The sequence below is a fragment of the Peromyscus californicus genome, unplaced genomic scaffold (assembly GCF_007827085.1).
Source record: "Peromyscus californicus insignis strain IS unplaced genomic scaffold, ASM782708v3 Scaffold_12__1_contigs__length_115047231, whole genome shotgun sequence".
Classification (NCBI taxonomy): Eukaryota; Metazoa; Chordata; class Mammalia; order Rodentia; family Cricetidae; genus Peromyscus; species Peromyscus californicus.
The window spans coordinates 4,504,448-4,530,539 of record NW_026294413.1 but is presented as its reverse complement, the minus strand read 5'-3'; the positions used below and the strand labels follow the sequence as shown (position 1 = coordinate 4,530,539).

Sequence of the window (26,092 nt, the reverse complement as noted above, 5' to 3'; positions counted from 1 at the left end):
CTTTGGTTTGATGGAGGACAGATCCTCCTCTATACACAGTGTAAGGACTGCCAAGTGCAAAGAACAGCCTCTGAAGGGTTCAAGTCACGCTCAGGCTCTGTTTGCTCACCCATTGCTTTCATCCCCTAGGTTTACAGGACTCTTGCCTTGGGAAATCTGTCTTCTAAAAGCCCATCTGTTCAGCAAACACAGACTCAGGAATTGCTCTCCTCAGGGCCTTGTGCTCCCTGCTCATGGCTATTCATGGAGGCTTGAGTGAGCTTCTGCTGGGAGGAGCATAGAGACTGTACCAAAGATGGAATCCGGCATCAGTACTGATGGTAACCTCACCAAGAGCAGGCATCAGGATCAGGTGCCATCCATACACACAGATTGTCTTAGAAATGCACAGAAGGACAACTTGATTTCTCAGGAACCCTGGGCAGTGGGTGGGAGTTAGTCAAAGTTTGGCAGACAGTTCAAAATGGAGGAAAGGAGAGGGGCTGTTGCCCTGCATTCCTAGGGACACCCTCCTCCTAGGTTTTAGTCATTAGGAAACAAAACACTCATAGATTTCTAAAAGGCACAAGCCTAAGAGTGTAACTGCAGTTCTTAGATGATTACTCCATTTACAGCCTGAAATCTAGGGCCTCAATTTTGCCCTCATAGGGCATCTTCAGCCCCAGTATAAATGAAAGAATCCAGAGCAGCCCGTCAGGGTCTCTCTGATGATTGGTTTGATGTATTAAAATCCAACCAGATTTATAAAATGTACTCCATCACTTTAATTGAATTTGTAAAGATGTATGATTTATGAAACATTGCATGGATCCTTCTTGCTAATATTAGACTCATATAACTTATCACTACAGTGTCTTTCCTGTCTGTCCCCATGTCTATAGATTACAGGTCTGTGTATCTAGAGTTCCTCATGGATGGGAGCATCTTGCTTTTCATCCTTGTCTGCCCTTGGGCCTAGCATGGTTCCAGACACATGGCAGGAGCCAGTAATATGTATTCAGAGCAGGTGCTCAGGCAGGGCTGGGTGGGATCAGCTCTGGGACCTTCCCCTTACCGTGTATGCCCTTGGACAAGTTAACCTCCATGCATCTTGGCACCCATACTTGAAACTGAAAATCAAAATAAGCCCCACCACACAGGCTAATTGCAAACCTTAATAAGATCATTTCTGTGAAGCCCTTGGCACCATGTTTAGTGTGTTTCAAGATTTCAATCAATGTCATTTTTAATGATTACATGAACATGTGAAAAGATAGTAACCAAGAGCGGGAGCTCTGGGGTCACTGTGCTGTGTTCACGTCTTGGCTCTGTCTCTTGCTACATATATTCATGAGGATGTGATAATAGTCTATGTGGTACCCTTGTCCCGCCAGCCGTCAAATGGAGGGGTCTCCATCTCTCATTACTAAGCAAAACATTTAGTATAATATCTAGCAGGCAACTGAAGCGATTCATTTAGTAATTAATAAGAAAACTGGTATATATTCAGTCAGTTACCAAGTATTACTACCATATACATATATGTGGGTATGTATGTATATGTAATGCTCTTTTTCAAAGATGTTATATTATTTAATAATGTATTAGTTAAGTTTACAAATAAATCATTTTGATAGGCAATTTCTGGACTGTTCTCAATCAAATCTCCAACTGGTAGCAATGGATGGGTCACATTTAGAATTTGCTAGGAAAACTTATTCCAACTGTTTACTCAGATGTCCAAAGAGGGAAAGGAAGTGATGTGTCTCAGCATCTGTTTGTATTCCATCAGGAGTTAGTTCTGTCCTGGGCCAGAGATTCTGGTTCCGATGCTGATGCTGAACCCAATTGTCCAGGCCCATCTCAGAGAAACACTCAAAAGCAAGAAGTCTGAGAAACAGTCACAGGTGCCTACCAAGGATGGGCCACAGCAAGAGCAGTCTCAAAAAGCTTGGGAAAGAACACAGCATGTGATCAGGACTTTCTGTGGTAGGCAAGTTCACCACACCTGATAATAAAACCAGAAGAAGCCCTGTGGAATACTCAGACCTGAGATCTCTGCTGTCCAGTATGTAAACATTGCAGATGAGAGGCAGTGTTGAAACTGAGAAGAAAGTAGCCCCGTGGTTTTCAGAACTGGGGTAGCAAGGCAGCATTAGCCAGGACAGAGATTCGGAGTCATTTCTGGATCATGCTGTCCTGGGAACTTGGACCTGCCTGAGATTAGGGGAAGGAGGAATTAATGCGTTAGATGACTGCGACACGGGACGGTGCGTCAGACAGCAGATGTCTTCCCTTCACTCTTTCCCCGCATTGCCACTCTCTTTCACACCACCCTCGAAGGTAGCCTCACCCATGGGTGGGACGGCAGGACGCCTGGCCGCATGTGTAAAGCAACTGCAGAGTGTTGTCCAAGTGCATCTACTCCCCTCTCCGCCCTCCCACTAGAGTTCTCCCCTCCCCTCCTTCCTATTAGAGTGCTCCCCTCCCAACATGCAATTTTAATATCAAGGATCATTTTTTATCAAGTCACTCCCTTTAATCAGAATTTAAAAACTATCCCAACATTTCTCTTGCAAAACAGATCTTCAGAGACCCAGTAGGCCATCCTGAATTACTGATGAGCTCCTCAGTGAAATGTTTTTGTTTGTCACTAAAGTAAATCTCTCCTATTAGATTTTCCAATAAAAATTGGGTAGCATTTAGGCTAATGAGTTTCATTGGTAGAAAATCAGGTACTTGCTAAGAATTTACCAACAGTGGTCATTTATTTCTAAACAAGCAAGGTGATCTTGCTGCCCAAGTTAAGGAAGTTAGTCTGTCTATAGAGCCAGACACTGTAGTGTGATATTATGACCTTCATTCCCAGGAAAATATATACATTTCTTCCAGGTTGTTAGATTCTTGGGGCTGTTAGAATGCAGGATGGCTTAGAGCAACGGAAATCCATGCTGTGGCCACTCTGGAAGTCTACAGTCAAGGGTCAGCAAAGCTGTGTTCCCTCTAGAGCCTCCAGGAAGGATGGCTTTCCTTCCTCTCTCACTCATCTGGTGACCTTGGATGTCCTTGGCATAGAGCGCTCACAGATTTCCCGTTTGACAAATAGCTGGACCTGAGGGCTTGGGCCTGTACTCCCAGCTACTCTGGAAGCTGAGGCAAGAAGATCACAAACTCAGTACCTGCCAGGGCAGGCAGATGACCTGGTGAGAGCTTGTCTCACACTTTTTTTTTTTTTTAATAAAAGTCAAGTAAGGGCTGGGGGGTTATTGGTTGTAGTATTAAGGCAACTCCACATAGTTAAAAGGGAGGTTTATTTTGTGGGGTAACTTACAAGTAAAGGGATAGGTTATAGGGTCTGGGAAAGGTGTAGCGCAGTCCAGCAGTGTTCTCTGGAGAACTCTGCTCGGTCTACCTCCAGCATCCAGGGTCCAGGAACAAAGAGAGCCGGCCCATCCAGATCTCGGGTCTTCAGGGCTCTTCTCTCGGCCCCATCTTGTAGGTGTGACAGTTACCGAAGCCTCAATGGGGTAGTACTTCCAGGTCAAAGCTAGAACAGCTACCCACTACAGGGGTGGGGGATTGTAGCTTGATGGTAGAGCACTGGACTTGCCTAGTATCTGCAAGCAGAGTCCTTACTACTGAGAAAAAATGTAAATTAAAGAAAAGACAAAACTAGAGCACCAATCGTGCTGAATCGTGCTCACCTACAGACTTGGTGTTCATTGAGTCACATCTGAGAAGACCCTGTCTCCTTTAAGGTCCCGTTCACTTTCAGGTAATGAGTGTTAGGACTTCAGTAGATCTTTTTCATGGAAATACAATTCAACACGGAACATGGATCACCTGATATTATGCCCACCCAAAAGTTCATAATCATACCTGGTCTTCTGTTCTTCTTAAACTGATCTTTCATATGCTGAGCCAAACATCTGTTACTCGGGGGTTTCTTCCACTGTGCCCAGGAGGCAATGGAGAGCATTCATATTTTACTAATGGTGGACCAAAATGCATCTTTGTTTGACTTTAACATGACCTTGGAAAGTGCCCGTGAGTCTCTCTCTGAATCTCATCCTTCTTTACCCTTAAATTGGGGTAACAGATTACAAGGGTGCTGTGAAGCTGTAATAAGATAGTGTGTGTGAAGACTGCTTTGTAAGGTGCGATGTGAATGTTCCATTGTGAGTCTCTTAAAAATGGTTCTGCAGAGGGGGTGATTCTGTAGAGGGGTGGTTCTGCAGAGGACGACAGCACAGATCTGAACCGGTCTGCTGGATGGGAGCCCAGGTCTGCTCCTTATGAGTTGCATGGCCTTGGTATGCTGTTACCCCCACCTCCCCAAGCCTCTGTTCTATCCCATAAAACAGGGTTGTTAACAGTACCTCTTTTAAGAGCTTGTAGTAAAGATTAAATAGGAATGATCTTCGAGAAGTGCTTAAAAACTGCCTGCTACATGATAGGTACCGTATTACATAACCCTTGCTATTTTTGTCAAGGGCAAGGCCACAGCATCGTGTCCCGTGTGCAATTCCATCCCAGCTTCTGGTATAAAGCAGAGCTCCAAAACCGTCTGTAGGATGGATAGCGGGATGGAGACACCATTGAGCTCCCCCCATCTCCCCTGTAACCGCTGTGCTTCTTCTCCAGCCGGTACCCCAATCCTGTGCTGTGTGCAAGCCCTTCCCTGCACCTACCCAGCCTGGCTTTTCTGAACAAAGCGCAAGTTCCCTCTGCTTCAGTTGGGTCGATGGGTCATTTCCAAGTCACCAAATGACCCAAAGCAACCTGAAAAGACTGTCTTTTTCTTCTGTGACTCAGCACAGGTGCACTCCTGGAAAGTCCCCCTACTTTCTTCTTCCTTCTCCCCACATCTTTCTACTCTCCCCCGCTAGCCCCCCTTTGCCTTAGCACTACCCGTATGACCTCTGACCCTCTACCCACCCCTTCCCGAAAATGTTGCCACCTCTAATACACGGGACGACCAGGCACTGTGGTGTTGTCACAGATATGTTTATCACCAGGTGTGATATTCAGACCAGTTCACCTTAAGTGCCTAGCTATTGGATATCAGCCAATCAGAACGCAAGGAAGCGCTGTCTAGGAGGCCCCCTGCTGGGTTGAGGTGAACTATTTGACAGCTGAGATCCTGCACTGGTCAGTAGATTGGGGGTGGCATAGGAGTAGACAGAGAAGTGGCAAAAATACCTGACACCACAGGCTTGGGAAAGTGGCTGTTTTCTCTCTACAACAGTTTTCCTGTGTTTTAATGAACAGCACAGACACACCAGTGCACGCTTGCTAACTGTCAGCCTTTAAGGCCGACAGTCTGTCTGTGTCTGAGTTCTAGGACTGCCCCGGGGGTGGGGCCGGGTGATTCTCCAGACAGTAGTTCAGATCAGGCTGAGAACAGCTGCAGTAGCAGGTGGTGTGGGACGGTTGCATGCCTCCGTATGGACCGTGCATCCTGGGAGACTGACCAGCCTCTGGAGTTGGTGATGACCGGTGACGGAAGTGGCAGCCAGCTAAATTCTACGAATCACCACTTCTTACTCCCTACCAGGACCCTGTGCCCTCCACTAGATAATCCAGTTAAGATTGTCACGTCGGTGTCCAGCCCTTCCTGCTGGCGGGGGCCAAGCTCTTGACAGTGTGTTCACATGGCGCCTGGTATTTAACCCACCATGACATTCACTACTCTGAAACCTTTCTGTGTACAAGTGTATGTGTGTTCATGTGTGTATTGGTGTTCATGTGTGTTCACCTGTATGTGTACATGTGGAGTCCAGAGGACAACATTAGCTGTCACCTACCTTGTATTTCGAGATAGCATCTCTTATTGGTCAGGAACTCTCTAAGTGGTCTAGGCTGGCTGCCATGCAGCCCCAAGGATCTACCAACCTGTCCCCAGCACTGGGGTTAAAAGCATGTACTACTGTGCCCGGCTTTTCCCCACTCTGAATCTTAATTACCACTTCATGTCATGGAGTGTGGCACATGATAGAGTCCACATATCTTGTGAAAAATAAGAGGAAAGCCATGGGTAACATCCACTGCAAGCCACTGTGTAAGAGGTTGGTGCTGTGGGCCCCACAAATGAGGCAGCAGAAGGGACCAGCCCTCCCCCACAGGAAGAACCTGGAGCCGTGCTGTGAATATTTCATGGGCTCCTTCTTCACCCTGGCACTGTACACGCTTATGGACACCATGTCAGAAAAACCCACAAGTCGCCACTAGACAGCTTTCTTGCCGGGTTGATATGCATCGTGGTCTACACCAGCCATCCTCCCCTTGTGACTCAGAAGACACTTACATTTTACTGAAAACAAAATAGGAATGGAAAAATTTTCAAACGAGGCATTTGGTGCCCAGAAATTTGTTTCCCTGAATCTCTAGAGAACTCAGGGGTTATTTTTGGTTTCACCGATCTCTCCTTACTGGCAGGTTTTCAGTTCTAACGTGTAAAATGAGGAGGAGGAGCAGGCTCAACCGTCAGGACAACAGTGAACACTGCCCTGTCACGTGGCACAGCAGTGTGGGAAACCAAGATCGCCAGGCAATCAAAATCCATTAAAAAAAAAAAAACATGCTTATGTAGGCTTTGAGATGCCAAGTGAAAGCAGTCTGACTCCCTTACCTTTCTTCTCCATTTATTGTTTTATCTATTTTAAATTGTCACAAAAATAAAGGCATGTGCCAATACCACCAGTTCCCAAAGGAGCAGGTAATTCCTTGGCATTCAGTGAGACCGTTCGAGCCCGCCCGCAGAGCACACCTGTGACAGACAGCCTCCATTTCCCCAGCCCTCCAGTGAGGGCATCTGCCCTAAATGCAGATGTGGAGAGAAGCAGCAGAGGCACTCATCCCCTGCCCAGGTTAGTCCTCCAGCCCTGTGGAGCACCTTGCCTTGTACCACCGTTGGTGTAGGTGATAGAATGACACCAAATGGCTTTTTGGGGGAAAGGCAACATGGCGCACACACCCATGCGTCCTGAGTCCCATGCTGCCTTCTGCTCCACTGAGCTCCAGCAGTGCTCTCAGTGGGAGTGGCACAGCTGGAATTGCTCATGACTACCTCCTGGCATGTATGGTTTCTCCTCCATGGTAAATCTTCCTCAGAGCTCCCTGCGTGCTTCTTCCACACCAAAGAAGTGATGGAGGAAAAGGAGCATGTCCCAAAAGAGAGACAATTGGAAATATCCCACTTCAATATCTTTAATAAGTGTAACGGTTTTGCTATTTACCAGGAAATTATTGCACATAAAGTCTGTAAAAGATGAATTGCATTATAAATTGAACCAAGTAATAAGCAGAAAGGACCTGCTTTAGATCCGTGCATAAGAAGTTGTTCGTTTTGATGGAAGTTCTGGTTATCGTTTACTCCCAAGCCTACAGTTTCCTTCTAATCCCAACACCCTTGTGTGTTTGTATTTTATCTGCAGTGTTGTATGGTTGGAGCTAATAATACAAGGAACTCGTCGCGTGGCTCAATTCCTTGATTTAAATTCAAAAGAAGGCTAAAAGCCTAATCTGTCATGTGCTTGGAGCAGAGCTGTTCCAGGCCATAGTAAATGTTATGAATTAAGTCCTGATGTAAATAACCACTCCATTCTCCTCACATTTACTTGCAGAAGGACCAGAAGTTCCAGTCAAATGTTAATTCAACCTGGATAACCCGACTCTGATACCTAAGAATAATGAAGCTGTGAAAATGTAGCTCCCCTATCAAATCACAGCCCACTCTACCCTCACTTCACAAATCTTGACAGACTTTGAAACTAAAGGGAAATGGAGGCTATGGAACTGGCCCACTCAGCCAGTTGAGTCTCTTTGAAAATATGTGATGAATTATGTTTCTGACACAAGGATCAGATGGTGGTCTGCCAGGTGAGAGTTTTCACATTTGAGCTGTGTATACTGTTGGCACTTAATAAATCCTCCTAGCCCTGACCAATTTGGACTCAATCCTTTGCTGACAGTGTTCCTCGTGCCCGGCTACACTGACTTCTCACAATTCTCAGAACATTTCTGGGCCACAGCCAGCAGACGTCCCAGTGCCATCTTTTACTGTAACTGTTGGGTTTTGTGGATTTTTTTCTTGTTGTTGTTTTTACCAGATTGAGAGGATTCAAGAACAGAGATGTCAAAAAACCATACTCATCCTTTTATGTATATTTTTGGAGCAACTTCTGCCATCCCCCAGGCTCTAACAACTGTTAGAAAGCATTGAGGTAGGAGAATAGAATTGCTCTCATCTATGAGATGAGAAAACCAAGACGTAGGCTTTTATAAGGTACTAGTGAAAGTTCCCACAGCCATCTGGAGAGAAAGCCACAATCAGGACTTTCCAACTGTAACACCAAGTGCTTTAAACTCTGGGTGAATCATGCTGTGTGGACCAGCCCTAGCAAGTCTCAGCAGAGGAGACAGGTATTAAAGAGAGAGAGAGAGAGAGATCTAAGGCTCTTTGAAAAGATAAATACCCAGAGTTGGCACTGGGTGTGAGAACAGGAGTAACAAAGGGTTAAAGAGCTTGGTGCGCCGGCCAGACAGAATCACAGCTGCAGAGAAACTACACATCCCGTAAAGTGGCTTTTTAAAATGCGTATCATTACTCATTGAGTAAAGAAGGGGTTAATGGTGATGATGATGATAATTACGATAATAAAGCTCAGATAGTGCTTCCTATTTGCCAGACACTATTAAACATTTCATATGAATTAACTCTGGATCTTTGTTGAGAAGCTATGAGGTTTAGAGAACTGTTAGCATCAGTGTTTGCAGATGAGACATATGGAGGCCATAGGTGACACTTTCTAAGTTCCCCCAGCAATGGGAACAGAGCTGGATTTTAAGACCTATTAGTCTGGTTCCTAGTCTTTTTCTTAATCCTTCATGTAAGCCTCTTCTCCAGGCCACGTAGGGATCTCAGGAATGTAACCCCTGGCCAAGAGCGAACATCCTGACTGCAGGTTTCAGGAAGTTTGTGGGATGCCAGGATCTAAGAGGCCCTTCGGTGGCTTTTCTGTGCACATCAGTGGTCCAAGACATTCAGTGTTCCCAGGAACCACCTTCCATGACCAGCAGTGGGCTCTAGGATATGAGTGTCACTCTGAGAGCACATACCATCTGGCCTGATGGTTGCACTGTGCAAGGCCTGCCCCCGGTCTTGCCGCAATGTGACCTGTTCACATGGACACATGCCTGTAGAGAGTCCAGAGCCCCCAGTGTGACCTGTTCACATGGACACATGCCTGTAGAGAGTCCAGAGGCCCTAGTGTGACCTGTTCACATGGACACATGCCTGTAGAGAGTCCAGAGCCCCCAGTGTGACCTGTTCACATGGACACATGCCTGTAGAGAGTCCAGAGGCCAAGCAAAACTGAGAGGGGCAGCTTTCAGAAGAGTAGCTGTGAGCTGGTCCTCACCAGGAGCCCATCTTCCCCAAAGGACCATTTCAGAATCTATGACCCATCATGCGGCTGAGGCAAACACGCAATTAAAATTATTCCTCATGAATTCAGTGTTTCGGTTAGGGTCTGTGTTCCAATTGTAGGACCACCAATGCAGGGAAAGCAGTGGAACAGATTGGCTGTTAGCTCCTACAGATGCTCTATTGTCCAGGAGCAATCCTTAATTCCTTAGTTAATATATTTTCCTTCTTGGTTCCATACTCCAGTTGACTTTCTCAATTAGGAGCATACTAGGAAAAGATTCTAAAATCTACTTGTTAGAAAAAAGGCAATTAAAAAAACATTTTTCTATTATGCTCTTTCTTTTTTACTCCAACCTGACTCTGAAGTCTTTTCTTTGCCGAAGCTACACTTTTTCCATCCCATGCCACATGATTTAATGACTATGTAATTCTGGTAGCTCAGGTCTGTTGTTCTGCCAAAGATGGATTACACTCATTTAGTAACTCGCTTCATCCCGTTGCGGATCAGCATGGGTTCTCTGTATTGGAATCCACCATGGTTGCTTATTTTAATAAATTCAATTCTGCTTGAAATTCAAACTTCATTCTGAGCACCATCTCTGAACTAAATCTTCCTGGAGTGGAGATTGTTTGGGGAGGTAGAATTAACCACACAAAATCAATCAGAATTCTACTAGGATTTTTAAGCAAGTCATTCTGACAACAATAAAATTAGTAATGCAGAATTGAATAACCAAGGCAGCACTTGAATGTACCACAATGTATAAATCAGACGTGTTAATCTCCTGCTTACAAACTTTCAAAGGCTGAGAAGACCGTGTCCCTTAACTGCGATCTCGTCTTTTCTTCTCCTCTGGTCTCTACCCACTTCTTCCTGCCTTGTCTTTCTCACCTCCCCACATCGCACTCACACCCACTCCGGGCTCCAGCCTGGGAAACCACATGCAAGTTCTCGGATGGGACATTCCTTCCCCAAGCATATTCTCTTCCTCTGGCGTGCTTAGATTTTATTCCTCCCCAGCACATGCAGCAACACACCATGCACATACTCAGTATACATGAACATAGAGAACACAACACATATAACCACATACCATAGACACCATACATTCCACATATGTGTACAACACACACACACACACACACACACACACACACACACACACACACACACACACACTCTCGCTTTGGCCACGCCCCATTCCCTTGTTGGGTTCCTGTGCATCTTTCCGTTCTTAGTTTAGATAACACTTGTCCTTTCCGGCCCTCTCCCACCATTGCTCCTCAGCATTCCCCTCTAGATCGTATCTCATCATTTATAATTACACAGATTTTGGTTACCTTCACCGTTACCACCAGCCCACAGGCTTCATGAAGGAAGACAGTACGTCTCACCTTTGAAAAGCATGAAGCATAATGATTAGTAGTAAATAGCTGTTGAGAGAATTGATGAAAGAGACTTTGGCCTGGAGTCTTACAACCATCTACCATCCCAGCACCTGGCAGGCACCCTCATCAGAGGTGAACGAGCTTACATGAGCTGTGAGTTGCAGACTCCAAATTAGTCCTTATTGTGAGCCCACCTCTAGCCTCAGCCTGAGCTCAAGCTTTCAGTTACTGAACGACCCTCCCAGAGCACTGTGGTGGTGTACTCCCAACTCCAGTCCACCCAGCTTTCCCAGGGTTGGACCTCGCTTCCTGCATTCCCGGAGAAAGGTCTCTCCCAAGAAGCAAAAGAGAAAAAACATTAAAACCAGGGAAAAACAAAAAACCAGTCCTAGCAGCTTCAGGGAAATTTCTGCTACATTGTTGTCTTCATTTCTTGGGCTAGCCTCAGGAGACACTATCTCTGACACCTTGGTGTCTGTCTTTCATGATGGTCCGTGGAAAAGCTTTCTTTTCTTCACACTGCCCCCTCTCGTTCAGTCTTGACAACCTGCTTTTGATAGTCAACAGTTTCTCTGTGCAAGGATGCATGTCCTGAGAAATCTTGTGCCTTCACAAGAATTTTTCTGCAAATTGTTTACTGTGGCAGATAGCTCATTATATTTTGACAGTAGCTTTTCCTTTAGGATTTTGGAATCCTGTAGGATCTCTTACTAAAATTCTGTTTCCTAGAGTCGCACAGTGCTTGAATTAGTATGCCTCAGATATCCAGGAACTAATATTCCTTTAAGTATTGGTACCAGTCTGAGCTGGGGCTTAGGGCTCTTTGTTTATGTAGGGACAGTTGCAAAAGTACAGAATTGAAAATAACTCCAAACATGATATTTGAATAATCGTGATTAATTAGCCTTTATCGCAAAAGTTTGTCCCATAGGAGAAACGAAGAACTGATAAGAATAGTAGTAAACCTGTGATCTTACACTTGCTCTAAACAAAATGCCATATACAAATAGTTTTCTTGCATACTCGTAACATTTCTCGAACTTCCCGCATGCCGGACAGCTCTCTGAACTTTATCCACGTCTTAATTTATTTAGCTGCGTAACAGCGCTACAGGGAGAAGGCGGTCATTATTGTCCTTGTCTAAATGAAGAAGACAGTCGGTCACTCCAGGTCATACGAGCTCAGGGCATGTGAGCTTACTGATGTCTGCGCACCCTCCAGTGCACAGACCAAGCAAATAATTGTCTCTCCGTCCCAAATCCTCACATATGGGTATGTCAGTATATTTTGCCTTTGTTCTGCATCCTGTTCTTCTAAGAAGGATGCAGAAGCACTAGGTTTTTGTCTTTCCTGGATTTTAACTGTTGCAAATAAATATCTCAGTGAAGTGATGGAGTTGAGTCAAGCAAGACATGGATTTAACGGTCTTAGCAAATAGATGATCTGGAAGTATTATCTTCTTCTTTGGATCCTGTCTACTATTCAGTGAAGTAGGGATTCATCACTACTGTTATAAGAAGAAAATGAGATAACCACATATAAATTGCCTGGGACATTGATGATCAATACCATTCTGTACTCAAAGTGAGGACAATAGGAAATTGAATTAATTCCCATGAAAAGGAAGATTCCTTCAATAAATGATGAATCTAATGTTACAAATCATGTTCTATCACCAGAAAAAAATGGCTAATATAGTTCTCCAAGGGTTCTGGTTGTAAAAAGGAATAGCAGCATTGATAGGAAAACCATGTTTTCCAGCCAATTGAGGTCTGTTTGAATAGTGACAAAGTTAGAAGATTAGTGATCAAATTGATAATTATACCCCTAAACAGTCTACCATCCTGATGCATTGTGGACATTCTGCTGATTTCATTCCCCCCTTTAGAATCCTGCTTCTCCAGCCCCTGCATTCACCCACCTATACATCTGTGTACACAAACCCACACGTGCATCTGGTCTGCAGTTTCTTGGATGTCATGTGCCAAGTACAGTGTATATGGCTGAAGAGTTGGTTCTGAGGTCACAAGAGGTGCCTTAGCTTTTATGCAAGAACTCTCCTTTGTTTAATCCCTCTGCACTCAAACTGATGGGAAGTAGCTGAGTTTCAGGCCCCATCACCGCCTTCCTTCACAGATGACAGAATTCATCTGGACATCTGACATCAAGGTGGCTGACTCACTGACTAGCTACATGCTGAGATGAAGGAGCTGGCCCCATCTGAATGCTCTCCTGGAGATTAAATTTTAACAAACTCGTAGGCTGGGGGGATAGTCAAGAGAGATAAGAAAGAGATGTAAAGTAAGAGATGATTGAAATAAGTTCATAGGAATGGAGAGACCCTGGGAAGTCACAAAGCGTTGAGTAAAGCTAGGATTCCGAAATGAAGACAAAAACAATCCAAAGCAGATTTGCAGAGAATCAGAGAGATGGGGAGGATGGTCAGGTTAGATTCCAGGAGCAGTCCAGCTTCCCTGGCCATTAGAGTAGACACAGGAACACTCCAGCTCCCCCGGTGCCATTACAGTAGACACAGCCTCAGGATGTCTGTTTGCATACAGGATGCTGAACAGGAAATCCACAACAAGAACTTGAGGCTAAGAATCTGATGTTGCTTATCCTAAAGATTCATGAGATATCAATTCATTTTCATGTCTTTCCCAAGACAGTAAGGCAATTGTTCACATGGTTGAGTTGAACTTCAAGATGGCACAGGTTGATGGCACAGACTACCAGAACTGAGCCTGGGACTCAGCTCTGCCCATCACCATGCCTTCAAGGGGAAATTGTCACTAAAGGAGACACTAGAGATGCCGAAAGTGCAGCTGGAATTAGTGAAAACACAGAAAGAACTCCAGATGTTATACATCAGTGTGGCTGTAAACAAATTCATTCCACCAAGCTTGCTTTAATTTTTTTTATCTGATAAACAAACCCATACTCTTTTTTTGCCTGGTTGCAAATAAACTGATTCTTTAGGGAATGGCGATATTCCAACTGACTAACAGTTTGCTGCTCTCTCTCTAGAAATTGCATAATTCGCACATCAGTGTAATTCTCATATGACTGGCAGTTTTGCCAACTTTGGAATTTTGCAATTCCATATGCAATTACTTTTCAGGTCTGCTTGTATACACACCCATCACCTGCTGTGTTTTATTTTTCCTCATTTTACCAGTTTCCATGTCTAGATGATAACATAGCCAGGAACACTCCTCATTCTGTCATTCTGGGGAAGGGTGAGGAAGGATGGCAGCTTTGTTTATGTATCAGACTTGCAGGTGCTTGTCCCAACTCACACTGCGACATCAGCTGGGTAGGTATCAGCAAGCAGTTCGGGAGCTCTGTCCGCATTGCCTCACCATCAACAGCTGCACACTGATCTCTTGGCCAGACTGGAATATGCACTTCAAACCCATCTCCATGGCACATGTGCAGCAGCCAACTCTTCATATGTTCACATCACTCAAGCGTGTACAAACTAGTGGTCGGCAAAGACCTTGTGGGTCAAGATAAGCGTGCCCCTCTGAGTGTGGAGGCCTTCCTCCTTGCTCTCGGCTGTCATCTCTTTGAAATGGGTTATCTAGACTTGACATCAAGAAAGACAGGAGGAAGAAAGGGGGAGGGGGGAAAGAAGGGAAAGAGAGGGACCCTGATAATCATGTAATATTTGATTCATTCTTTGTAGCGCGCGCGCACGCACACGCGCACACACACACACACACACACACACACTTGCGCACTGCCTTGGAAGATAGGAAATGAAAGTAATGACTGTACATTGCTGGCACTGGAGTGGTTAGCTCCCTACTGCAGTCCTAACCCCAGATTGTCCATTTTGCAGGGCCGCTGCTCAAGAGAGAACTGCAAGTACCTTCACCCTCCGACACACTTAAAAACTCAACTAGAAATTAATGGGAGGAACAATTTGATCCAGCAAAAAACTGCAGCAGCGATGCTTGCCCAGCAGATGCAATTTATGTTTCCAGGAACACCACTCCATCCTGTGGTGAGTGTGCCTTCTCTAAGGATGGGCGGGTGACTGCAGGATCGGTAAGGGCAGTGCCATGGTGACCAAAAATGACCTCCCCTTACTCTGTCACTTTGATTGCAATTAAAACAGATAGCTCTGAATCGCAATGGATGCTGAAAATTAGCTGTGTGTTTCCCTTCATTTAAATGGAAAGATACGTGTGTAGAAACAGGACAAGGACAACGTCTAATCAATACCTGGGAAATCTGCACCACACCAGCTCTTTCTCATCAGTAAACTCTGTTTTAAACCATCTTCATGTGGAAATTGGTCCACATTTTTATCTGGAGTTTGTGATGTCTGGCTATGTGTTGGAGAGGTTGTGATGCCTAAAATAGTTTAGCAATGCTGTGGGTACTTTGTGCAGCTGAGTGGCATCACGGAATCATGAGGAAAGTGAGAGAGGAGACGAACAAGCTCTCAATGTCATGAAGCTAATAAGCTGAACTTGAACTAGGTCATTAGCCAGGGTGCTCTGTACAGCATGCTCCAGCTGGAGGCAGACAGCAGCCGTGTAAGAATGGATGTCACAAGCAGCAGCACACCAGGAGATGGCCTGCTTGCTTCATCTCCTGTCTCCCCCACGCCTGCAAAGGGTGGGCCGGCTGTTGCGACGAGAACCTCAGACTCAATGTCCCAGGGAGTTGAATGTATGAATACGTATTGTATAATGTTTTTCTCCCCGATGTCAGTGTTTGAGACAACCTCCTCAAAGGTCTAGAAATCGCTTTCGAACTAAGGCCCTAGGGGAGAAAGGAGTGCATTCGACGCCAGTGGGTTTCACTTACAATGTGAATTATTTGTCAAAAGCAAGATAATTTTTAAAAGGCCAAAGTGAGTGAATTTTCACAAAAGACCATTATATAAAAATCAGTCTGTATTGTAGTAAAAGTCTGTGTGAGTGAGCACAGCTAAATTAAAAGGGATGGCGACCAGTGAGTACCATTTTCTCTACTGTGTTCCTGTGAGATGGGTTGGGGAGGGTAGGATGGGCAGGAAGAGTGGAGAGACCCCAGCCATTTTTTAGCAGTTCTGCTAACCTCCAGGCAGAAAATGACTCCAAGATCCACCTTTGCCCAGAGTGGGGAAAAAATGCAGATGATTCCAAGGTAAGACAGATGTAGCCTTTGGGGATAGACAGATGCATGACGGGACTGAGTTAAGAGTCAGGCAGGAGAGAGGAGGATATTGCACAAGAAAAGGTTGCCTGAAGGAAAGAGGTATCAAATCAGTCATCACACAGGACCGGGAAGAGCTATCCCAGATGTACAGACTTACGCACGCAGAGCTTGATCCAAACACTCGCCATTTCAGCGGTTCTATTTAAAACCCCACACATGCATAATTTATGATTCATTTTTTGATGTGCACATAAAAATTATTTTATTAAATTACCTAAATGTTAAAATAATGTACTTATACATATTAAATAATGTCTATGGCAGTAAATTTAATATGAGCCAGGTCGATATAACAACAGTGTGTTGTGTATCTCAGTCGTTCAATCTATACACTTCCTGTTTATTTAGAATTAATAAGAATTGAACCTAGTACTCAGTCCTGTTCATACTAATAAGAAAAATATATTCATGCCGTTAAATATTAGTTGAACTATATTTGAGAGTAATGTTTATGTATTTGCCTCAGATATTAATTAGAAGTTAATCACTATTCTGCTCTGAAAAGGAAATGGCCCATTTAAATATTGTAGTACTGGTTTTTAAATCACAAGATGTATTAAAGTGAAGAACATGCTAAATCTAACATTCAACAACTTACCAACAAATTTTCCTCAGAACTTTAGAAATGACTTTGTATCTTGGTCAGTTAACTGAATAATGGCCCTCAGGTTCTTGCTTCCTATACATGCTGAGATGTATACATATGAACACAGAGTCTTTGCAACTGTGATTATAGTCCACAGATGGTGAGATTCTCTTGGAGTAAATGTGATCACAAGTGTCCTTAGAAGAGATTGGCAAAGGGAGAGTTGGTACAGTCAGAAGGCCACATGTCTACAGAGGCAGAGACTTGATTGCTCACAAGCCAAGGAAAACCAGCAGCGACCAGAGTGGAAGAGCCAAGGGGAGGGTTCTCCCCAGAGTCTCCAGAGAGACAAAGTCCTGTCAGTACCTGGCGTACAGCACAGCCTCATGATGTCGGACGTCCGGCCTTCTGCACTCTAACAGGATAGATGAGTGTTGTATGGTATGGCAGCAATAATCAACTCAACAACAAATACATTGATGATCAAAGAAGCAAAAGCTACTTCATTTTGTGTCCTGCCAACCTCACCTTCTTTAAGAGATGCTTCTTTTTCCTTCTAGCCATCTCTGAAGTCATTCCATGAAAATCTCTCCACAATATTTTCTGTATTTGCAAGCCAGTGGCTACTTTTTGTTTTCCTTGTTAATCTGAACACTTGACTACCCAAACTTCCTATGTTGAGGCCCTGCCTCCTCAAGGTGATGTCATTTGGAATTTGTATTAGGCTAGGTTCTCTAGAGGAACAGAATGAGAAGGGAACCTACTAGCCTAGCTTCCACAGTAGGGGTGGGTACTCCAATACTGAGCTGGAGAGGCAGATAACCATGGAGTTGCCAAGTCCAGGAAGCCGAGCAGGTTCTCTGGCACTGAAAGCCCGGAAGATGCCTCAAGAACTGCGGACATTAACTCCATGTTGAAAGGTGGAAGAAACCCAGGTCTGACGTGAGTGGAGAATTACAGCAGAGGCAGCAGACACCCCAGAAAGGCAGGGGCTGCAGGGCATGCACTGCTCAGCTTTTGCTTCAGACTTACTCTGTCTGGACCATCTGTTGGGAGGTGTCACCCCACACCCCCACCCATCCCCAGTCACTGTTGTATATACCAATCCTCTCTGGAAACACCTACAGACCCACAGATGTGTTTCTCTTGGTAAAAATGATAACTAAGGCCAATCACCAAAGAGGAGGTTGGAGCCATAACAAATGGGGTTAGTGCCCGGAGGAAAAGAGATTCACCAGAAGCAACCATCTTTGAACTAGCAAATAGTTCATGGCTATTGAACTCAAGGCTCACTGGGTTAAGGTACTTGCCACCATGCTGGACCTGACTTTGATTCCCAGGACCCACGTGGTGGAGAGAACCAGGTCACACAAGTTATCCTCTGACCTCTATACATATACACACAAAGAGGTATGTGTGAGGTAGACAGACAGACAAACAGACACAATTAAAGGTGCAGTATGAAGCAGCAAGTGAACCCTCACCACACATTTGATCCGCCCGTGCCATCACCTTGGGTCTCCCTGCCTCTAGACCTGTGGGAAGTAAATGTCAGGTGTGTAAAAACCACCCGGTCTGTGGTATTGTACTCTCACAGACCAGATTCATGAGTAATCGTGTCGGTCCTCCCAGTGGCACTCGGCACGTGTAACATCTCTCCCTGCTGGACACTCCCTTCCCCCTGACCCTTCATCTCTGTCTCTTCTGCCTAATTCATGCTTCTCAACTCCGTGTTGAAGTTTCCAGAATGAATATTTATTTCTATTTACCCTCTCTTTGTTAGCCCAATCTGTTCCAAAAGCCATAATTTTTTTTAAACTGGCTAAGAACCAAATGTGTGTCCCCATCCCAAACATCTCCCTAGGTCATAGATCTGTCTTTGTCTGAACTCACCTTAAAATTTCTTGCATGAACACATTCAAGACTGAAGTCTGGATCCCGCTACATCCCCATTTCAGTAAATGGAACCGTCAGCCAGCAGCCGCAAGCAAACCCAGGGAGTAGCCCCCGCTGTCCTGGCATGCAGGTCATCCCCAGGTCCTGGCCTATCCACTTCTCTGCTTCCCATCTCCTGCATCTGAACCACCATTACCCTGGTTTTTATTGTGTTTCTTAACGCCTCCTTCTAAAGTCTTGATCTCTACTTCTCCTGCCCACCCCAATGCTTCTCTTGTAGGCATCGGAGGGAGGAGTCCTTTAAAACATAAGCCGGATCTTATAACTCCCTTGCTTTTAATTTTAGCTTAGAAAGCAAGCATTTTATTTGCATTTCCCTTTGGCTGATCCCCCTCCACCCTCTGCTCGCACTTCATCTTTCTGCCCCCAGTCTTTTCCTATTGTCCCCCCGCCCCAGTACCTAAGGACCTTAAATTTTCACCATGTCACTGGGCACAATGACTTGAATATTTAATCTTAACAGTGGCCCATAAAGTCCTGTGAAGTCTACTTTCCCTCCAACTCTGGTTACCTCAGAGCTGCTGGTAGAGTATACTAGGAAAACAAAGGAGAGGAAGCAGAAATACGGAGGGAAGGCCGGGGGAGGAAATAATAAGACCAGCCCTTCAGAAGAGATTTTCCTCTGGAAGGCTTTCTGTGGATCCTGCCCTCGGGCCTCTTTAGCTGTGTATTAGCACTGAGAGCGGACAGGCACCAAACGGAGGGTGTCTTAGACCTCTTGGCAGCAGCACCATGCGGAAACTACAAGCTTATCATCAAGGCTGGAGTCCTCCAGAGTGATTGCTCTGCTTTGTCTCAGCTGCCTGTGGAAAACCGATCTCCAACGCCATGATCCGTGGCTGACGTGGAGTCTCTCTCAAGAGTTTCATTTAAAACCAGGATCTCAGAGCCACTTTTCCTAGTCAGCAGGAACGGACACAGCTGATCAGAGCAGGCCCACACATCCATCCACAGAAGGCTCAAGCCAGAGGAGGGGCATACACTGCTCTCCATCTGTGCTCCAAAGACACGCAGACACGGTATATTGATTCCGAGTGACCTGATCTGTGGAATGCACAAGCAGGACGGCAGCCCATCCTGGGAGACAGGAGTCCAGGATGCATTGCTTTGACTGACCCTCAATAGCATTGACTTTGGCTTAATATTTCAGGATCTTCTCTTTGACCAGCTCTCACCTGCAAGGCTGTAAATCCCTCGGCTGTGCTTGCTTCTCACGGATTAGTCTGGGAAGATTAAAGAAGACAATGTATGTGATAATGCTTTGAACATGCTTGAACCGCTCACAGATGTGAAGTATTATGGTCTGTCATACTACTGCTAGAGAACACACATCTCAGCAAATACCATAAGTGTATTTCTCACTCATCCAACTTCAATGAAGAACACTCTATGTTAGAAACATTAGATAATTGAAGGCAAAGACTGCAGTGGTGTGAATATTTACGCTACTGGTGAAAGCAGCTCTTTGTAGAGTTTGGACAATGGGGAATAGAAGAGAAGTAGCCATTTATTCAGCTGAGCCACTAAATGACTTCACCTGTCCATTGCAGATGAGAAAACTCAAAACTCAAAGAAGTCTGTTTCCTCTTCAGGAAACAAAAATAAGTGGGAAAGGACTGTATTTGAACATAGGTCTCTCTACGTCTAAAACCTATAATTGTTTTTCTTGTAAATGGCATTATGTCTTAGTGAAATGTTACCACTATCATCTATAATACACACTGAATATATTTCAGAACCTTAAATCAGGTGAACAAATAACATAGTTTTGAAGGCACAATTTGACGTTTTGATGGAATAAATTTGTAGATATCAGAAAGGACTTTAGAAAATACGTACTGAGACTCTCACAGATATCCAAGGGTCCATGTTCATCTGTGGGAGAAGAGCATTGGGAATCTACATGCATTAAAAGAAAAGAAGGGCTGGAGAGATGGTTCAGCAGTTAAGAGTGCTTGCTGGTTTTCCAAAGGACCCAAGCTTGTTTCCTAGCACCCAGGTTGGACAGCTCACGGCTGCAGGTCCTGGAGCTCCAGGGCCATCTGAGTCCCTCCTGTGGCCTCATGGGTACTTTAAACACACATGGCACACACATGTACAGGCACAGGCACACCCATGTAAATAATAAAATAAATGCAAAAATAAGGTATTTACATCCATAAAAATCAAATCAGAGTTGTTTCCATTTTTTCTAAATACTAGCTTTGTTAATTCTTCTCTGAACTGAACCACATGGTACAAATATGGCCTTTAAAAACTATTTTCATTCCTCATTTATGAGAGTGGTCCCCGAATTTGGTCACACTCTCTTCATATCGTAAGGTTCCTGCCAAGATTTATTCCACCAGCTTTTGTCACTGTAAAACTCCACACAGCCCCAAGGCGTTTCAGATACAACTGGCCCATTGAATCACTGATGTGTGTGGCCTTTCAAGGCTGATATTTTTAATCCTAAAAGAAATGTAGTCCTTATACTATTAAGTTACTTGATTTTTTTCAGTAGTACTGAATTACCAAAGTGACTGTTACTAAAAAGCCACAACTTTCTATAATTATGACTCCAATGGGTAACACATCACAGCCATGGAAAATTCTGTAGAAAGTCAAGGAAGAAAACATCCTAAACCACCGTCCCTCTTGAGTGTGCAGAGCTCAAGTTGCAATGTCTCCCAAAGCAAACATTATTTCTGAACCATAAAGATGGAAGAGTTCCTTGTGGGAGAACTACCCAGCATTCCTCCAAAACCATTAGAATCCCCCCTTCAGCTCTTGGCCATTTCTCTGAAGACTTGCAGCCTCTCTGGAAGTCTCTATACACACTATCAGTAATTTGCTGTTTCCCGACATGGTCATTCATAAGAGACATTGCTCTGTTATCCTAAATGAAAATATACTCACTCAGACCATTAGTTTTCCCATGTGTTAAGCAACTCATCTAGAATCTAAGCAGACGAGAATGTTACCCACAATGTAAAAATAGAGAAATATGATGACACACGGCAACAACACAGCTCGGTGCTAGAAAGTCACATTAAGACGTGACTGGAAATATTTGAGAACTTAATGTGAAATCGGTTTACAAAATTGTCTGTAAATCTGGGGATAGAGCTCAGTGGAAAAGCACTTGCCTATCACATATGAGACCTTAGGTTCAAGCCCCAACACTTCAAAAAAGAAAGAAAAATCCACAACTGAAAACCAAGCAAACAAATAAAGACCCATTAGGTCCAGTTCAATGTACAGTTTATTCTTAGAAAAATCTTCAAAAACCGTGTTTACAGTGCTTTGTCAAAGTTAAAAATGTATAGCCTGCATGGTGACTCATGACCATAATCCCAGAAGGCTGAGGCAGGGGACTGCTCGGTTTGCAGCTAGCACGAACTATGTTATAGTGACCATCTATCCTGGAATGTGTATTGAGACTTTGTTTAAATAAATAAATAAATGTGAAATGAGGTTTGTTATCCAAGTATACATAATGCCTTTTCTGCACGGCGGTATTATTTAGATATTTATTAGATGGAACTTTTAAAAATAATAATCCTACCAACTCACAATGTAATCCTTCTTAGCTAGGACTAGAGTGATGGAGAACACAGTTAACAAGAGACTGGGTGTGCTCATCATTGCTCTTCTAACTGTATGACCCGGGAAAGTTTTAGAGGTCATGTGACAAAATATTCACAGTTGAAAATTGCAAGCTCTCCCATCCTACCTTTCAAGAATGGAAGGATGTATTGACACATAGTAGGGTAGAGCAACATACAGTAGGTACACATGAAAACGCCTGTGAGTTGGGGATGTAGGTACTAGTAATGAAAGATGGAAACATACTGGTAAGTCTGAGCAAAATAGACCCCTAGGAAATTCCACTGTTTGAAATGTGTGAATTTGGCCAACTTGAATATCAAGCTATAATCAAGGGATGTTTTATTCATGTCCCTTGTAGAGAGTTATAGGAAAATACACGGATGACCAGTCTATATTCTGTAGATCTCACTGCCTTTGGATTGGAGCACTCAGTAGTTTGGAATGACAGGTAATTTGGGTGAAATTAGTATTTTCGGTTGCTGAGAACATTTTCCCAGGAAAAGTTTAGTCTGTTCCTTGACAATGGTTTTCTCTGACGCTCTCCAATATGTTTATACAGTTTAGGTAAGAAAGGATCTATGATGTTTTCCTTTTGAGGAGCAAAAGAAAAAATGAGAGGGAGTGTCTAATGACTTTTGCAATTAAGAGTTGAATCGTATAATTAATACAAAGGATATTCTAGGAAGGGGAAAATTTTCTCTCAAATGGCATTTACTGGGGATTGTGTGAATTTTTGCTCAAATGACACTTGTCGGTAAGTTCTGTACTAAGTAAGTTTTTCCTGTGTCATTTTCCTTTAACAGCCCACTTTTCCAGTAGGTCCCACCATAGGGACAAACACGGCTATTAGCTTTGCTCCTTACTTAGCACCCGTCACCCCTGGAGTTGGGTTAGTCCCGACAGAGATTCTACCCACTACACCTGTCATTGTTCCCGGAAGTCCACCCGTCACTGTCCCGGGCTCAACTGCGACTCAGAAACTTCTCAGGACTGATAAACTGGAGGTACTTCAATTATGTTTGTGTTTGCAAATGCATTGATGGTAGAAATGTATGTCTATTAGAATGGATGAATGCTTATGAAATAATTTCCTCCTGCAGAAAATACATGTACATGTACGTGCGCGCACGCGCGCGCACACACACACAAGCACGTACTGCTGTAAACCCTTTTATTCACAATTCTTTAATGTAAAATTAATGCCAAGTATAAAGGAAATTAGCCCAAAGGCAAAGACTAACTTTGACATAAGCAAAAGTCAGTTGCACAAGTTCTATGCATAAGAAGAAAATATTGAGCTAGACATGGTGGCCTGTGTCTATAATCCCAGCACCAAGGAGCTGGAGTGAGAATCCTGCCACAAGTTCAAGTCCAGATTGGGCTACAAAGAAGTCCTTGGTCAGTGTGGGCTAGAGAGTAAGACCCTGTATCAAAACACTAAATAAATATCAACCAATAGAATATGGGCGTCATCGGGATGTAAGCCATAGAATTGGTCTTGGTCCTCACAAGCCCTTCCTGTGTGCAGCAGCAATAACCCTTACTGCACTCCAGGAAGTGCTGAGAATAGAAGCCCAACAATCAGGAAACTGGGAACACTTGGGGACAAGACTTGGAGGAAACAGGACTTTAGCTCTCAGCAGTTGTATGAATCAAGTATGGATGTTCTAGCATGTTCCAGATGCTGCAGCATCTTAATGGTTTTGCTGGTAAATAGGAAAAGCTGAAGGCTGTATTAATTTGGTTATTGATATGTTGTCTTTAACATATAATATTTAATTTAACATAACATATTTAATTTAACACAAATTCAAATGTTCTATAACATTCAAAAGGATTAAGTGCATATATTTACACACACACATACGTACTTTTACATTTGGACCAAGCAAATCCTCCTGGACTTTGTTGAACAAGATTTTTCTTTAATAAGAGCTAAGGATTTGCCTGTTACTCCTGCTTCACTATGCCTGTGGTAGTCAACAGAGCATTCCATACAGTTGTGTAAAGATCCTGATAGATGTTTTGAAAGGTTCCCTTCAATTCCATTATTGATTATAATTATTAGGTAATTTGTATATGCTTAGAATACAGACATATTAATATTCTTCCAGTGTGCATTCATTTTAATACTAATCAAATAAATCTTGAGAACAAGAATTGTTTACAACCCCTGGCAAATGTTTTGGAATTCAGGATGTCAAACTGCAAACATTTTCAAAAATACATTTTTTTTCCTTCAGCTTCTAGCTAGAGTATATGGGTCTCTAGATGAAGAGAATGTAAAGTCTTGTCACTACTGTTCTGGAAACTTTAGGCTGTCCTTTGGCTACTGAGATCTGTTCTGAGAATGGGGGCGTTTGGGGCTCCACCTGCTAGGGTTGAGGGAGTTTAGGTACTCAGGATATGACAGTGAAAACCAAATAAAATGAGAATAGTTGGAAGCAAAAGGTCCTTCCCAACAGGATTGGTAGACAAGGGATCTGCTTTTCACCTGTGACCTTAACAGATCAGCTTTGGGTTCATTTCACACCAGGAATGACATCAGCTGCCCCTAGTACACCTGTGTAAGTTCCAGCCACACCTATGAGGTTCAAATAGATGGGAGTCAGAACCTGATAAACCTGAGTGTGGTGACACCATCACTTGGGGATTAAGAGTTCAAGGTCAGCCTCTGGTACATGGTGAACTTGAAACCAGCCTAGGCTACATGAGATTCTGTTGAAAAACAAAATAAACAAAAAACAGAATCTAGGTGAATATCTGACTAGATTTTAATTTAGAAATTTTTGTACTGATGATGGAACTGTGGACAGTACCCAGACAGGAAGAAATTGTGAATATCTTTGAGGTTCAACCCATTTACCCGTCAGCCTGGCTTGGCCATGGGTCAGTAAAACACTGTCCCAGATATGACTGACTTTCAAAGACTTGAGCTTCATAGCTCTGTGCCTTCAGTAATATCATTGGTGACCAAGAAGCAAGCCACTGTTTACATTTACTTGCTGTGGGACTGGAGCCCATGAGAAGCAACTTTCTTATTCTGTGGACCTTTTCCTGCTGGTATTTATAAGCAGGAATGAATTACATAAGTAATATGCATAGGCTTTTCTATTTCATTCTGTCTATAATGAAGAATACTCTTCGATGTCTACAGGAATCTTTCTATGTATAGGAAAATCATGGTTCACTAGAATTCTCAAAGGATAAAGAAGTTCAGTTATTTGAGATTTTAGGAGACAAGGAGATTAAAAATTTCTCTAAATCAACATTTCTAACTATTCTATTCCCTCTATTTACTTTACCCTTTTCCTCTTACTATTCTCTTTGGGAGCTATCAAGAATACTTCCATGAGTTTAAAATGAGAGTTTTGATGTCCTGGTGCAGTTTTAGGTATGATACTTTTGTAGAATGGGGGAAAAGAAGGGGAGGCAGGAACCTTCAGGATCATTGAGCTTTGCTCCTCATCCTCAGAGATGTGAGCAGATGTGCCGTTTTCACAGGACCTGTTTACACACTGGGGTAGCTCGGACCATGCGTAAACCATCTTTCTGTGCCAGGAATCTATAGCGCCCCAGAGTGACTGTCCAAGAAGGGAGTGACAGCTGTAAAATGTCTGTGTTGTGTAACCAGCACACAGGTATTATAAGACATAGGTAGACAGAGTGACTGAAGAAACCCTGAATGGAAGAAAAAGGGAAAGAAGGGAGGAGAGAGGAGGGGAGGGAGGGGAGGGAGGGGGGGAGGGGAGGGGAGAGTGAAAATGAAAGGGAAGGAAAAAATGAAAAGAGAAAAGATAGTGTGTATGAATACATAACTATGGCTCCATAAACATTGTAAAAAGGAGCGAAGAATAGCAGTAGATGATAGACAGACACATATAGATGCGTGAGTTAATGATAGATGGGTAGATTTGTGCATGTGTTATATGACTGTGACAGACATT

The 26,092-nt window shown here is 43.7% G+C and overlaps 1 protein-coding gene across 9 annotated transcripts in view; it reads left to right on the top strand.

Moving 5' to 3' along the window:
- Nucleotides 1–26,092, top strand: part of Mbnl2 (muscleblind like splicing regulator 2) — a 168,749-nt gene that overhangs the window by 97,099 nt on the left and 45,558 nt on the right. For all 9 annotated transcript variants that reach the window (XM_052732458.1, XM_052732453.1, XM_052732456.1 and 6 more), the window contains 2 exons: nucleotides 14,643–14,807; nucleotides 22,949–23,149. In XM_052732458.1, the coding sequence (XP_052588418.1) occupies nucleotides 14,643–14,807; nucleotides 22,949–23,149 (366 nt within the window). The remainder of the gene's footprint in view (nucleotides 1–14,642; nucleotides 14,808–22,948; nucleotides 23,150–26,092) is intronic.